At 34.8% G+C, this 17299-nt stretch overlaps 1 protein-coding gene across 1 annotated transcript; it reads right to left on the bottom strand.

Annotated features, from left to right (window-relative positions):
• Positions 1–1531: 1531 nt before the first annotated feature.
• LOC109090444 (E3 ubiquitin-protein ligase RNF128-like) lies at positions 1532–12710 on the bottom strand. Its single transcript, XM_042723776.1, has 7 exons — positions 12120–12710; positions 10630–10880; positions 6579–6650; positions 6297–6379; positions 6079–6175; positions 3484–3655; positions 1532–2275 (listed from the first exon to the last, which is right to left on the bottom strand). Exons 1-7 carry the CDS (start codon positions 12541–12543, stop codon positions 2178–2180), a joined length of 1197 nt encoding a protein of 398 aa, XP_042579710.1. The 5' UTR covers positions 12544–12710; the 3' UTR covers positions 1532–2177.
• Between the last annotated feature and the right edge of the window lie 4589 nt (positions 12711–17299).

Below are 17299 nucleotides of genomic sequence, written 5' to 3' on the forward strand. Positions count from 1 at the left end.
CATCAACTCTCATCCTGAACACTGGCACACCACAGGGGTGTGTCCTCAGCCCCCTCCTCTTCTCGCTCTACACACGACTGCTCCCCCATCCATTCCACCAACACCATTGTCAAATTTGCTGATGACATCACTATAGTGGGACTGATTACAGACAATAATGAAACAGCCTATAAGTAGAAGGTCCAGTATCTGACAAAATGCTGTTCCTGCAATAATCTGGACGGACTTAAACATATCAAAACCAAGGAACTTATATTTGACTTCAGAAGATCAAGGCGTACTGAGCACTCTGCCCTCTGCATACAGGGTGAGAAGGTTGAGAAGGCAGTGAGCTTTAAGTTCCTTGGTGTGCACATCTCAGCCGACCTCACCTGGTCCGCACACATCTCCCATCAGGTGGTTAAGGCACTGCAAAGACTGTACTTCTTTAGGAAACTGAAACAGGCACACCTCCCTCATCACCTGCTGACCAATTTCTATTGTTCAACAAACAGAGGCTTATGACCTACTGCATAACAGTGTGGTTCAGCAGCTGCACAGAAGAAAATAAAAAAGACTTGCAGCGGGTGTTGAAGGTGGCAGAGCGCATCACTGGCACAACACTAGCTCCCCTCAAAGACATTTACACTAGCCGTCTTAGAAAGAAAGCCAGTTGTATTAAAATGGACCCCACTCACCCTGGACATCACCTGTTTTCCCCTCTGCCCTCTGGGAAGAGATACAGAACAATCAAAACGAGGACATCACTAACAGATTAAAGAACAGTTTCTTCCCTCAGGCAGTCAAATGCATAAATCCTCCTTCCCTTCTACTCCCAAGCATTATCGAACAATAAACTAATGTCTCAGGTCTACTGTACAAGTACAATAGTACACACACACACACACACCATACTGCATATTTGCACTACTCTGTAAATACCTCTCATATGTTTACACAAATCTTATACTGTTACACTGTTTATTATTCATACATCCTGATATACATTCCTATAGTATACACCAATACTATGTATGCTGTATTCTGCACTGTTTTGTTTAATTTCAGTTTGCACTACAATATCTTGCAATAACCATTGTATATATTACCTTCTGGAATACCGCTCTTCTTGTCTATTTTAGTTTTATTTGTATCTATTTATATTTGTTTATAATGTCAAAACCTTGTGATCTGCTAAACAGTGTTTCGTTGTTCAAAACAATAAAAATCTATTCTATTCTATTCTAAGTCTCAAAGAACAGTAGGCTAGATCTTGGTGCAATGTCAAAAGTAATAATTTGCAGTTTAGTGAATCAGATTAAAAATAGCAACTCCAATTTATGTTAAGTGTTTTTGATTCACTAAAAAGAATCAATACGTGATTAATTCGTTTCAAGTAGCAGACTATACTGGATTGCGGTGTAGATTTATTTATTCGTTTTTGGTTTGTTTTATTTTATTGTCTGTGGAAGAATACACATTTGATAATAGTTAAGGGAAATTAACTATAAAAATAATTTAATAACTGAATAAGTATAAGCACACACACAGGCAATTTCATAAAATATTTTATTTGCAGTGTTAATCTCTGTACTATTCATTTGAAAGAGTAAAGAAATATTTTCATCCCTTATTTAAATATTCAAATTATGAGAACTCATTCCTTTAGAACCACCCCCATTATGTCTAGGCCTATGCAATGAGTAATATACATCTGCACACATAAGTGTGTGTAAGGCACAATATTTCTGAAATTTAAAATTTCCATCAAAACTGGAACAATATAATTTAATAAGTCACAAAAACGGGAAAAGTATAGTATGCATTAAGTCCACTGATTTACAGCAGGTGGAGCACTCTGTCTCTCTCTCTCTCTGTGTGTCTCCACAACTGCTCATCATCATGCTTATGGAAGGCTGGGAGTCTCAAAACCTGAATACAACCACAGTGGGAATCAAACCCTGAATCAGAAATCATAATACCCTGAATTTACCACAGACAATTAAAACATGACCTCTGATTGACCCAGAAATCATTGGGATCACCCACAGAGACAAACACAGAGAGAGAGAGAATTTATAGGCACTTAGTCAGAAACTAATCAGAAAAGGGCTCAGCAGTGCTTATATATAAGTCCTCAAATCAAAACCCCTCATTAATCTGTGTGAGTGCATTTTATCAGTGTTTGTTTGTGCTGCTCAGGTCCTAACTTCACTCTGGCTCTGGCTGTGAACGTCACCCTCGAAGGCAAGATTGTCATAGTGAGGCGACACATCCAACTCCTCCTCTTGCACACCTGCAAACCAATCAGACAAAACAAAGACCAAAATCACTCCATTCAGATCAACAGACTTTGGTTTCAGAAGTATATTTTCAATATTCAAACCTCATACTGAAGGTACACTGTGAACAACTTCATCCAAGCAAAAACTCCAGGGAAGCATTAAACTAGTATAGACACTTATTAGGCATATAAGTGATTAAACATAGATTTATTTCAAAATAATAAATTACACAGCATAAAAACAATATAACAGTCCCTCCGGGATCTCATGATTTTGGGATCACAGATTTTAACACGAAATCAAGTCAACTCTGCATTATTTGTGGTACCTTACATTTTTTTCTTATTTACGCAAAAAAAATTCATCCTGAGAGGGGGAAAAGCAATGTTGCTGATCAAAATCCAAGTCAAAACAAATTAATGCCTTGCCTCTGTATTGTAGTGAATTTCACAGTAAAGTGAATTTATAATAAAATGTATTTTAGTAAATAATATTATGTATATTTCACCAGTAGATTAAATTTAAATAAGTACATTATTTTACTGGATATGGAGTTTTTAATATTTCGAGTGAATGCACTCATTGATCATACTTTTATTAAAAAAAAAAAAAAAACTGTAATAACATGAACTGTTAAATTTAAAATAGACAGTGTTACTAAATATGCTACTGTACTGATCCGTGAAAGTGAACAAGCTGTTTAACACGCAGTATTTCTGCATTTTCAGCAAAGTATACCTGTATATTTCTATGCGGGTGTCACGTTTGCCTTGTGCATGAGGGACCAGGACCACAATTTCAGTAACTTACTTACACGTACTTACACTGCCTAACACTAATTACTTGAGTACATCATGATTATTGGTGGTTATCACTGCAAAACAACACAATAATCTTGCAAATATCACCATAATTTTTAAGAAAAGCTGCAGGAAATTCATTTTTGGGCCACAAAAAAAAAAAAAAAAAAAACATTTCCTGGTGGAACTGATATATAGTTTTCGAACAGTGTGTCCTTTTATTCATACCCACAACTAACATGTTTATGTAAATGAATGAATGTTTCTATGACTCTGGTAACAGTAACGTGTGACATTCAGCACAGATACTCTGCCTTTCTGTAAATTTGTATGTGAAAGGTTAGTTTAATCACAGCAAGTTGCGAGTGAGTTCCAAAATATTGGGAGAAATGTGTGTATGCTTTTTTAATGGTTTTTACCATTTTGTGAGGCTTCAGCAGAACCGAGGTGTTCGTTTCTGTGCATGGATGCATATCCAGAGGATGCTGTCTCACTGTGTGTGTGAGACACGGTCTCACTCTGCAGGTCCTCAAAGGTAGAAAAAGATCTGAAATCAGGCACTGAAATCTGTGGCTGCTCCTCAACATCCATCTACAAGAGAGAGAAATTCAGAAAAGAACATGTCAGCAAACATTGGGCCAAATTTGTGTGTGCAGTGATTGAATGTTCCAAACTGAAAACTAGACATTTCCTCCAATTATACACTTTGACCTGAAGGGGGAATGAATAATACACACTGCCAAAGGAGGAAGAACACACTGAGCTAATTCTAATACTTTCCGTATATGCAAGGCACGGTGACTAAGCAGTCATCCAGTTTTTGTGAGAGCAATCTTAATAACAACAAGTGAGAGAGGATCCACCCAATCTCCAGTTACTGTAATCAAGGTTCATGACAGGACGGTCAAGAGCAGTTATTTACTAACACCACTTTTTCATGAACACTCTTTACAGCAGGTAAGCTGCTTGTGAGGAGAATCTTTGGAACAGAAAGAACAAAGATGAGCTCCCAAGGTGCAAGAAGCACAGTGGGAGGTGCTCCGGTGTACAGAACAATCCATCCCTTGGGTATCAGCCCAATCTTACCAGTAAACTGTCAGCCAATGTTCAGTCCAAAGATGTGAAAGAAGTAGAGTGTGCCGTCTCTTAAATGCATGTATTGCAGCTAGCAATACATGCATTTAAGAGACAGCACACTGTACTTTTTTCACATCTTTGCTTGTGGAAGTTAAGGATGGGCCCACAGGTAACCCTGTTGAATTAGGCTGTACTCCTGTCTGGAATGGGAGCAGGATCAAAGGGACTTATAAAGGACAGTATGGGCAACAGAATGCAACACCATAGGTGTGCTGGCCAATCTGTTAGATATTTTCACCAAGGTGAGCAGGACTAAGCATCCCAGTTCTGACTCACTGCAGCAGAGAGGCAAATACCACCTTAGCCTAGACATTAAAAGTAGCAATGTTTTTGTAATAAGTCAGTACTACACAATGATATTATTTATTCTTTTTTTTAATTTTAGTAAGGTCCATATATATTTGGACACAGGCACAATTTTTATTATTTTAGCTGTTGACCAAAACATATTCAAGTTAGTTATATAATGAATATGGGCTTAAAGTGCACACTCTGAACTTTAATTTGAGGGTAATCGGAGGAAAGGTTAAGGAATTACAGCTCTTTAATATGTACCTCCCCTTTTTTCAAGGAACCATAAGTAATTGGACATTTGACTCAAAAGCCATTTTTAATGGACAGATGTAGGCTATTCCTTCGTTATTTCTATATCAATTAAGCAGGCAAACGGTCTGGACTTGATTCTAAGTGTGCCATTTGCATTTGAAAGCTGTTGCTTTAAAAACCTTCATTTCTTTTCTTTGAAGAAAGAAAGACAAACATTTTGGCAGGGTTCTTACACCTTAGTTAACTTCAAATTCAAGGACCTTTCAAGGACTTTCCAAGTCCAATACCCTCAAATTCAAGGACTTAATGTGGGGACACATTTCAAGTGAGAGCAAGGTTACATCGTGTTATCTTGTAAGATACATTTTTTCAGTTTTCATGTGTCAAACAACTATTCCAAAAAAAAAAAAAAAAAAAAAAAAAAAATTATTTTTGGCCATATGACAGAGATCTGAGATTCTATTTGTCTTATTTCTGTTTTGCATAAAACTGAAGAATATTCAGTACATTCTATACTGTATTCTAAAATGATCTGATATTAACTTTTGCATGGATTTTATTGATAAGAGCTTGAGCTCATGTAACTGGAAGTTTTAAGATATATGAATATACTTGTACATTTTTGCCTCATAGGTTTACATAATCTTAACAAGCAAAGCAATTCAACAAAATCTTTTTACTGCCTTAGTTGAACATGTGACAAACTTTGAGCTGAGGTGTGTCACTGCTTATGGTGCTCTATCTACCTTCACACACAGCCACAGTAAATTATTTCATTTATGTAGGTGACCAAAGACCAAAGAACACCATATCTCTCCCAGCAGCACCCAACATTAGTCAGCACAAACATCAATGAACTACTGCTCCCTGTCACACTCTGCATGACTCAGAACTCAAATGCTCTACACACATGACTTATCTCACATGGTACCAAGATTAAAAAAAAAAAAAAGAGAAAGCTTATGAACATCTGTTCCTCTTTGCCTACCACATGATGAACAGAGAGAATTTGACTTTGTCTCCTGATCCTTTTTAACCAATAATGCCTAATGCTTAGTAATTATGTTCTTCATTTTGCAATTTCTCAAGAATTTATATTGCCATGCTAACACTTTAAACTGAAACAGAGGGAAGAGGAAATAGTTACTGTTTGTTTGCATTTCAACTGTTCAGCTTTTATCTTCTTATTGTTTTATTGCGTTAACACTAAGACTGTGTCTGAAACCTGAAAAATGACATCTTATCAGGCAGTATCCATTAAGACTTTTTATACTACAGATTAATTTGCTGCTAGTGCAAAGCTGGACTTCACCCTTAGTGTGAAAACTCACCTCAACTCCAAGGGCTTTAAGAATGTCACACTTGCACATTGGGCAGGTTCTGTGCTCCAGCAGCCATGGCTCTATGCAAGATTTATGGAAGAAATGACTGCAAACACAAAAACACCGTACGGCAACATTAAGACCAGAAAGACTGGAAAAATTCAGATTTATAGTGAAAACAGTGATTGAGGGAGAACAGAATGGAACGGAATGAAAGACAGACATACTTGCATGTAAGAACTGATAGTACATCTCCTGGTTTATACAACTCAATACACACTGCACAGGCATCAGCATCAGGGCCAGTCTCCTGTAAAACACACACACATGCACAAATCATCAAAACATTGTTCAAACTGACGGTCCTTCAAGTTCGTTGTATATCTGCAGTTATCCTGCTGATGACAAGCCATTAAAAATCTTTTGTCTATACGACAATTAAAACATAACACAAATCCAATAATAAAAAAAAATATATATATAAATAGAAGCTATTTTTTGTGATGTACCTGATCCCCTTGTCTCAGTGTGCGGACCTGCAGCTGGCCAATAGCCTTCTTTGCTTCAGCTTTCAGCTTTTTCTGAAAAAAGAGAACAGACAAACAGAGCTCAGGATGTGTGCGTGTCTTGGTGTTTTTGGTCTGGTCTCGCTGGGTTTTCAAGTGGTGTTTTTGTTTTGTTGAAATTTTGTGAATATTGTATATTTTTATGTGTTTGTTTTTTTGTATGTGTTTGTTGTGCTGTGAAAATTTAAGACCCAGGATTATTAAGCAAATTTAAAGGGACATCTACATTTACCTTTTATAAAAAATAAACTTATCCCGTTCACTCAGTTGATTCGCACATACAGTATAGTGGCTGCATTTAGAATGCAGACACTTGAGACACACTTAAAAATGTATGAATGTCAATGCATTAGATAACCAAAAACAAAAAGAAGCTCTAGCTAAACCACATTCACACATACAAAAGAGCTTAATCCAGATTCAAAAAAGGAACCTGATTGCTGGTTAGATTTCATAATGAACCACTTTATGAAGTATTTTTTCCCATCATTCACTTGCCTGCATTTTTTTTTTTAAAGCAAAAACAAGTTCTGTGTGAATGGCTCTATAGAGTATTTTAGTGTGACTTATTTTTTATTCAATATTTGAAATTAATATATTTAACAAAACAGAACAAAAACAGAACAATAACAAAATATATATATATATACACACACACACACACACACACACACACACACACACACACACTATAGACCTTAGCCAGGTTAGATGCCATGTTGAATTTAACATGGAAGAAAATGCTGTGAGATAAATTTACGGCCTTCCCAATGGCACACACTGTATAAATGTCATAGATCAGGTCATTTTCACAACTCTGAACCTTCAGAACTGTTTTATGAAGGTTTTGTCTACTGAAAGATATTTCATCAGCTGAACAAGTGGTATGTTGTTCAACAACAGTACAATCTATTGAACACGCTGTACTTCTATCCGTCATAGCCTTGTTTTCACTCCTTTCAAAAAATTAAATTTGGCACAATTCTGACTAAGGTTTATAGACTAGCTATCCCAAACAGTATACATGCATTCACGCAAGACCACACAAAGGTCTTAGTGAGGAAACAAACATCATACTAATGCCCATACTAAACATCAAATGTTTAAACAAAAAAAATTCCATGAATATGAATCACAAAATTCTTGTGTTGACATTTTCAATTTTAAGTAAGTTTTAAAGAATGTAGTCATTTTTATTCCTCACACAAACCTCTAACTAAAGAATTAAATTTTTACTAAATACATTTACACCTGCAACTATACATATACAACTTATTTTCACTTACTAAAATCTATTTATTTAGCAGATGTAGAAATAAGTGCCATTGTAAGCAGTTTATCATAATTATTAATATTGGCAGTTTAAAGTATACAATGGTTAGTACACAAGCTAAAGTATAATGCAGAAAAGAAAAGAAAAGGATTTCACTTGTTTTATATAACGAGTTATTACAGGAATTACCTTCACGACTGTAAATTAGTTAGGCATTTGCAGAAGAGGCATGTCTTCAGCTGTTTTGTAAAAGTTGTAAAAGTCTCAGCAGATCAGGGAAGAGGTAGGCAGTCCAGAGAAGAACAGAGAGGGTGAAGGTTCTAGAAAATGACTTTGTACCCTCATTGTGAAGGACGCACAACTGTCACAGTTTCTTGCTGTAAATGGTGGGAGAGAGCATACACTTATAGTGTTCACTTCAAATGGCAGTCTTGATGGCCAACATCAAAGCCTTGAAATTTCTGCAGGTGGCTACAGGTAGCCACTGGAGCGACACAAAGAGGAATGTGACATTGACCCTCTCTCGTTGACCGTTTTGTTGTAGATCACCTGCAGAGGCTTGTGCTGCCCACATTCTGTACATGCTCTGCGGCAGTTAATGATTGCAGACAAAAGTCAATATAAAAAAAAAAAAAAAAACACACACAACACGGTGCTCATTCACACAAATGATGATGGCTACGTTTGTATGTCTCAATGATCAAAGATCTTTTGTGTTGCACTGACACCCTCTTGGGCAGTGTGCTGACATACATAGTGCTGTAGTGCTTCGGGACGTCCCGAGTTTGAGTGCCAGCTTTCAGACCTTTCCTGATCTCATGCCACTGTCTCTCCCCTTCGCTTCCTGTCTACTCACTGTCCTATCATAATAAAGGCAAAAAAAATAAAAATAAAAAAAGCGCTGATGGGTCACTGATGCCTGAGAGATATTTAGCAATTTCTAATTACAATTTCTAGACCTGTCTGCAATCCAAGTTCTGTAGTGTGAAATTTGTTTTAACTGGAAATGACATTGGTGATGACAGACAGTTGTATAGTGTGGAAAAAAAATTGTCAATCCAACAACTCTGAAAGGCATGTTGTGTATAGGCAACATTAGTGTGTTAGCTGGAAGTCCGGCCAATAGAGCGTTACAGCAGTATTGCAATGACAAGAGCTCAGACGAGAAGCTGAACAGCATACTCAGAAATGAAGGTCTGATTTTCCTGATGGTACAAAGCAAAACCATGCATTTACCAGGGCTTCCTTTTATTCTTTTCTTCCCTTTTTCCCTTGAGCAAAATAAACCACGGAAACGAGTACTTTTTGAGCACAATAACAAACCACTGAAACTAGTACTTTTTGAGCACAATAATTTTTTTTGGCTTTCTTATGATTAAATATTCCATGGTACTTCCTTTTGAGAAACAAGATTTTCATAAAAATTCCCAGTATACTTTCATCAGTTTCAACTGAAAAAAAAAAAATCCAGTCTTTCTCAGTGTGTGTGTGTGGGATAATCTCTGACAACGTAAAGAGAAACAGATTGTGATTTTAGTTAAACTTTATCCAAGATCAAACATTTCCTTGATACTAAATTTAGACCTAACAACACCTTAGAACCAAACTCATACACATACAGTGGTGACATTAGGGCTGAAAAAAGAATGATCTCAGAACCCAGTAACGTGAAACCAGAAACTAGAAGCTAGATATACTGGAATAATGAACAAGCAAGCATGGAGTGTCAAACTATGCTTCTGTGGTAAACAAGGTCTTGTAAAATCTCCACTTGTTCATACTGTCAGTATTTGGGTTTTTAAATTCATATTTTTGAATGAATATTAATTTACATTCTATAGACCTTCCTGATTTTTCTCATCAACCATGCCAATTGTGAGACCATTTCACATCCCCCTATAAAGGAAAATGCTGTAACTACAATAAAATAGTTGAAGCTATGTTTACTTCATAATGTATTTCAAGTGATTCACTATACTTTCAAATGTGGTTGTCACTCTTTGGTTACCACACTTTCAAATCCAAAATCTTATATACTAGAACAAAACCTAATAAGAAACAGTAACAGCTGTTTATTTGGGATCAGTAAGATTTTTAAATGTTTTTAAAATAAGTCTCATGTTGTTCACCAAGGCTGTATTTATTTAATCAAAAATATAATAAAAAAACAGTAATACTGTGAAATATTTTTACAATTTGTAATAACTGCTTTCCATTTTAATATATTTTAAAATGTAATTTATTCCTGTGATGGATGGCAATGCTGATTTTTCAGCATCAATATGCTGATATGGTGCTCAAAAAACATTTCTTATAAATGTTGAAGACAGTTTTGCTGCTTAATATTTCTGATTTTTTTTTTTTTTTAGATTCTTAATGAACAGAAAGTTCAAAAGAACAGTGAAATAAAAAATCTTTGTAACATTATAAATGCTTTGCTGTTATTTTGATAAAATGAATGCATCCTTGCTGAATAAATGTATTGAATCCTTTTAAAAAAAAATCTTACACACTACAAACCTTTGAATAGCAGTGCAAGTCTGAAAACCCACTACACTTCCCTAAACAATCATTTACAAAGGTAGCCATAGGTTATGCAAAACATTGTTTCTTCAATTAACATTTCTAGTCAAAAAAATCTAATAACTGCCACCATACGATTTTGTATTTTGCACAGTATATTAATAGGATTGTTGTTTAAAGCCAATCAAATTGCAGTACCTGTTTGCAGTTCTGATGTCTGAGTCTGGTCAGTCTCCGCGCGGAGTAAAAGATGAAGTATCCAACAGTCGCCGCAGTAACGATGAAGAAGGAGACGGAGACGAAAAACACAGAATAGTGACTCATAGTGATCCAGGGACCGTGCTGCTTCCCAACCTCTATTGCTATGGAAACGGGCACGCCCTTCTCTAGCAGCTGGACCAGCTCCATCCCACGCAAGTTGCTAATCATGACTGCAACAATGCTCGTGCCTGGAAACACACAGAGATGAGAGAATACTGAAAACACAAGCAGCACGCCTGCGCAAGGCAAAGCACACTGTAGTGCTTGGCAACCTGCTGGTTGAGAAGGAAAGACTTCAACAGACATGCAACATCAAACATGTTTACTAACACTTACCCAAATAAAATACATTTTAAAATTAAGGGAGAGGAAATTAAGCACACTTGTGTCATGCATGAGACACAGAGGTCAAGGACAGAGTTTGTTTAATGAGATGTGAGCCCTGAATTCTTATATTTTAGACTCCAAAAAATGACTTGTTTGCATGAGAATAATAATTTAGAAATCTACCATCCAGTGCTAAAACCATAATAACACATTTCGTTACTTTAAATAAAACATGAACTGAAATCAAAATAAAACTGATTTTATTTTAGCTATTTGACAAGGCAACAATTCTCATTTTCATTTAGTTTAACTTTGTGGTAACACTTTATTTTAAGGTGTTCTTGTTACATGTAACGTACTTATTATTATAATACAAATAAATTCTGCGTAATTACATGCAAGTCACCCTAACCATATAGTAAGTACATGTAGTTAATTAATAGTACTCAGTAGTAATGTATAATAACAAAGACACCTTAAAATAAAGTGTAACCCATGTACTAAAACGACTAAATAAAATAAAAAAATGACTATTTTAAAACAAATAAAAATGACAAACCCACATGACAAAATTAGGCTACCAAAATAGCAAAGAAAACTGAAAATATAAAATAAATTCTAAATATTAACCAAAACTAATAATATATATATATATATATATATATATTATATATATATATATATATATATATATATATATATATATATATATAAATATAAAAATGCTACTTGTCTACGTATACACACCCTTTCGTTTTATGACATGGCACAACGTGATAAAACACGTTTATAACAGATCATCTGAAAGGTGTTCAGGAAATTGAGTCATTGCTCAGCGAATTTCACCTCCTCAGGCTCAGTAAGGTTTGTGCGTTCAAAACCAGATCGCACCAGCTCTAAAATGCGATTCTGTCACAGGAGGTCCTATCAGCCGTCAACTTTACACAACTTACACAACACAACGCCCGGGTTAGAGTACAACAGGCAACTAATAGATGCCAGAATTGATCATAATGAGTGACAATGCAACTCTTTTATATACACGCATACTAAAATGTATTGCACCCCATCTGTCGCCCTGAGCCCGTTGGTTCACCTACCTGGGTGGGACATCTGAATGACCCGATTTTGTGCCCCATAGTCGTTGAAAATGATAGCAGCTGCAGCTCCGTTCATGGCCGCGACGTTAATTTTATCGGTGAAAGTGCATGCGTTACCGCGCTGGATCAAGGCGATCCAGCCCGTGGAGTTGTTCGGTCGCCGATAAACGGTGTCATCTTCACAGCCATAGATCGGATCGGCTAAATACACGTTCCCAACTACAGAGGTTTGGGGTGAGTCTTGCCCATACAGCCCCATCTCCTCTCGCAACGAGGTGGTTTGGTTTGTTTCAAGGGTTGTGTAGGATATATTCAGGAATGCAGTGCACAGGTAGCTGGCCTGCGCCAAACGCACACTCGACACCTGGAAAACAGAGATCACCAGCAGCCACGAAAACACATCCCGACTCGCAAGAAGCCCCATGTTCGGCACACCAGCCCTGCCGCTGCTCTCTCCGGTTCAGTTCAAAGAACAGTTTGAAATCAAATCCGGTTATTAAAATGACTCAAAAGTGGTTCCGCAAACTCACGTAGCCGATAGCTCCCTACCGAGTGCCTACAGGTGTTTTAGTAACGCAACTGCACGGACACGCTACCTCGCTGAGGTCACTGCGCCCGAAGCCACGCCCACCTCTCTCTTAAAGCAATACACACTGTTTTTCTCGCTTGCTCTTGCAAAGTGACTGAATTATATGGTTTATTACAGTTTTTTTTTAACTGCCTACACACAAAATCTTTACTTGTTACAGTTTCTGAAACATGACACTCAAACACCAGAACCACACACCAAATCTGCAAAACCATACACTAAAATTCTCGGCCTCTGACTATGTTTTGAATTTCATAAAACACTTGTTTTGCTAAACATAACACACAATTCTTTATGTAGCACACAACAATCTAACCGGAATTAATATTATGACAAAGATGTTTGAAAAAGTTTGTTTTTGAGGTGTTATATTTTGAATGCAGTGCTTTATTTTGCAAGAGATGTGAGGCATTTTGTGCGTGTGCAATTCTTGGATTTGTGTGTAAAGTTTTTTTTTTTTTTTTTTTTTTTTTTTTAAAAGAGGCAAAGTTTTGAAGATACAGTACAGGTCAAAAGTTTGGAAACATTACTATTTTTAATGTTTTTGAAAGAAGTCTCTTCTGCTCATCAAGCCTGCATTTATTTGATCAAAAATACAGAAAAAACAGTAATATTGTGAAATATTATTACAACTTAAAATAATAGTTTTCTATTTCAATGTACTTTTAAAAAAAATTTCAGCATCATTACTCCAGCCTTCAGTGTCACATGTAACATCCAGTCTATCACATGATCATTTAGAAATCATTCTAATATTCTGATTTATTATGAGTGTTGGAAACAGTTCTGCTGTCTAATATATTTGATGAATAAAAGGTTAAAAAGAACTGCATTTATTCAAAATAAAAAAAATTCTAATGATATATATTCTAATATATATTTATTTTCTTTACTATCACTTTTTTTAATCAATTTTAACACATCCTTGCTGAATAAAAGTATTGATTTTATTTAAAAAAGAGAAAGAAAAAAAATTACTGACCCCAAATTACTGACCAGTAGTGTATATTGTTATTACAAAATATTTATATTTTAAAAACATAGCTTCTTTTTTTTTCACTTTTTATTCATCAAAGTATCCTAAAAAAGTATCACATGTTCTGAAAAATAATTAAGCAGCAGAACTGTTTACTTTGATAATGAATCATCATATTAGAATGATTTCTAAAGGATCATGTGATAATGATCCTAAAAATTCAGCTTTGCATCACAGAAATAAATGATAAAAGTATAATAAATTTAAAAACAATTAGTTTAAATTGTAATAATATATCACAATATTACATTTTTTTCTGTATTTTTGATCAAATAAATGCAGGCTTGATGAGCAGAAGAAACTTCTTTCAAAAACATTAAAAATAGTAATGTTTCCAAACTTTTGACCTGTACTGTATGTGTAAGCAGTTTAAAACACTGTCATGGATGTAAAAGTACAGAATTTGAAGTTAAAGTATTTCAAAAATGTTACTATTACGAAGGTTATTATAAAAATAGATTACTGTAGCTGAAAGTTTCTATCTGAAAGGGGAGAGCTGACCCAAAAATGAACATTCTGTCAGAATATCTACCATATCATCCTGCAGCTCTCGCCTGGTCACCCACTGAAGCTAAACAGGGTGGTCAGTACCTGGATGGCAGACCTCCTGGGAAAACTAGGTTGCTTCCGGAAGAGGTGCTAGTGAGGCCGGCAGGAAAAAGTGTGAACACTCTTCAGAATTTCCACTTTTGTAACCAACTAAAAGGTTTGGAATTAAAGTGGTGGTGGGAAAATTGTGATTATGAAAATTATAAAATTATATTTTTGGTCAACATTCTGTTAAAGGAAAGGTTACCATATCAGTATTTAAAGTAAAATCACTGGCTGATTAAATAAAAGGAAACGTAAACTTATGTGAGCATGATTGAAGTGTAAAGTGGTTTCCTAAATATTTTACTTTGTGAAATGTCAATATAGAAAAATAATACATTAACTTATACATTAAACTGTTAAATCTGAACACATCATTTTGATTAATTTAATGTTTTTTTTTTTAGTTCCCTTTTTAGTGTTTGCAAGTTGGCTAGAACTCAAGATTACTTTGTGAAAAATTCTAAAGTTATTATCCTTACTTTACCCTAAAAGTCTAATGTTTACCAGCAGCAAATGGACAGATAATTAGAGATTATCACAGTATTCTTACTCCTTTACAGAAATAGAAATTATTACCATTTGCAATAGAAACGTACTCATGCATAAACAATTGGATACATATCTAAAAGGCAAATATTATTTGTTTTAAAACACGCAAAATTAGCATTAAACAACATTTAATATGTGAAATTAAATGTAACATTTCTATTTTGCTTAATGTTTTTTTTTTCCCAGCTTTGAATGAAAAGTAGCTATGTAGTTACTGAGAGATGCGTTGAAGCAGTAATTTTACTTAGGCTATATTTAGTTAACTCCGCAGTATTTTAGTTGAAAGACGCCCTCCCCTGCTAGAGTTTGGGAAATATCAGCCTTGTTGACTGCCCTCGACATCATGTAACTCTTCCCTCTTCTTTTTAGTGTAGAAACAAACTAGAGATAATCGAATAATTTGTAATATTTTACCATTGTTTATTTTTAATAGTTTTAAACATTTTTCTTAGTATCAGGCATACAATTAGTAGTATTCTATAACAAAACAACAAATCGATATTAGTTATATGCAGAGCTGGGCAGATTACTTATGAATTGTAATCAGTTACTGATTACAGATTACATGACAAAATTTGTAGTCAGTAATATAATCTCTTAGATTACACATTTTTGGTAACGTAATCTGATTACTTTTTTGGATTACATTTAGATTACATTTGTGCTAACCCTTATTTGATATCATATATATTGAATTAGTCTAATCTTGTACTATTTTGATATATACAAAAAATATATATATATATATTCCACAAAATATATTTAATTCACCAACAAGGGCCACAATAGCTTATTTTTCAAATGCAATGTATGGACAGTTAATACTTAAAAAATACTAACACTAATGTACCTTGCTGTTAGTGTTTGCTAGTAACACTGAATAAAACAAAATCACATCTAATGATTTTAAAGGAATTTACTTATAATTAAGTAAATTTAGAAAACAGCTACATTAAAAAAACCAATATTGAAAAACATGAAATTCACAGCAATAATACTGCCAGGTCAAATTTTAATCTAATAAAACACTAGAAGTGTATATGAATGTATCAATGAAAAACATTTTAAAAAAATAGCTACATTGCAAACATGAATTTTGAAAAAGACTAAATTCACACAGCAATGGAATTTCTATCCATCTCAAAACATTTTAAGTGCATAGTAACAATGAGGAAAAGACAAACAAAAATGAATATTAAAGAACATGAAACTCACAACAATAACATTGCTTATATATATATATATTAAAGATCATATCTAAGTTAAATATTTCATCTCAAAACACTTGACGTGCATAAGGTAGTAACAATAAAGAAAAATCAACATTACAAAAAATATATTAAAGAACATATTAAAGGCTGTGTTCCCCTCCATTTTCCATTATCTTACTGATTTCTTTTGAGCGCGATTCTGACATCCCTCCCCCTCTCCGCCGGAAAAACTTGAAGAATCACGAACGTATATATGTTTAATAGGAAAAAATATAAACATTAAAAAAAAAAGAGGAAATTTAGGAGATTCAGTGAATTGTGAACAACTTATTACCATTGTGTAAATTAAATGTAATCATGTAATCCATAAAAAAGTAACTGTAGTCTGATTACGAGTATTTTAAAAAGTAGTTTACTCTAATTACAAGTACTTGAGTTTTGGAATCTGATTACGTAATCCAGATTACATGTAATCCGTTACTACCCAGCTCTGGTTATATGCTATAATTTTACTTTTAAAAATACGAAAATCAGTGTGGTATCCATTGAGGGTAAAATTCAGCAGCCAGCTTTTTTTTTAAAGGCTGAGATTCAGCCCAACACGCTTAATAATGAAATCAATACGCAAATGCGTAAATCCAGGAAATGCAGGATAAAAAAATATCCTACAAGGCAGGTGTTGTGGGTTTGCCTGCAGCTCCACCTGATCACCACTTGCGGGCACCTTCACCTCAGGTCTGACACTACAGTGTTTATTGTTCTCGCATGTATCATGTTTCTGGCTCTTCGAAGTAAAAGCTTCACACATTCCTAGAATCCAGCTTTCTGCAGAATAATAAAAACAACAACAACAGACAGTTACAACTCCTGCACAGCCTACCGACGTTAATGAAAATGTTAAAATAGTATTTGTTAGTTAGTGCGTGTTCAAAGTGCGTGTTCCAGTGCTTTTTGCGAGTTCCACGAAATATTTTTAGAACAGCAGCGAAAATTTAAAAGTAGGATATAAAAAGTGACTGGACTGAAACGTAGGCTATCCTTTTGTTAAAAGTGATGCTCTGCCAAGACACATTTCCAAAAATTTAACCTTTTGTTTTTGCCACAAAGGCCTTTTATGTCATATAATGAGTCGTATTTGTATGATAAGCACTGTTTAAGTTACAAATAAAGAAACATGAATGAAAAGCGGTATTTGGAATAA

The sequence above is a fragment of the Cyprinus carpio genome, chromosome B5 (genome assembly GCF_018340385.1).
Source record: "Cyprinus carpio isolate SPL01 chromosome B5, ASM1834038v1, whole genome shotgun sequence".
NCBI classification, from domain to species: Eukaryota; Metazoa; Chordata; class Actinopteri; order Cypriniformes; family Cyprinidae; genus Cyprinus; species Cyprinus carpio.

Excerpts from the sequence above, each read along its gene's own strand:
- LOC109090444 (XM_042723776.1), bottom strand. The coding sequence starts at position 12,543 with ATGGGGCTTCTTGCGAGTCGGGATGTGTTTTCGTGGCTGCTGGTGATC. Across the intron at positions 10,881-12,119 it reads CATTCAGATGTCCCACCCAG|GCACGAGCATTGTTGCAGTC; the intron begins GTAGGTGAACCA and ends GTGTGTTTCCAG. Across the intron at positions 6,651-10,629 it reads GACATCAGAACTGCAAACAG|AAAAAGCTGAAAGCTGAAGC; the intron begins GTACTGCAATTT and ends CTCTTTTTTCAG.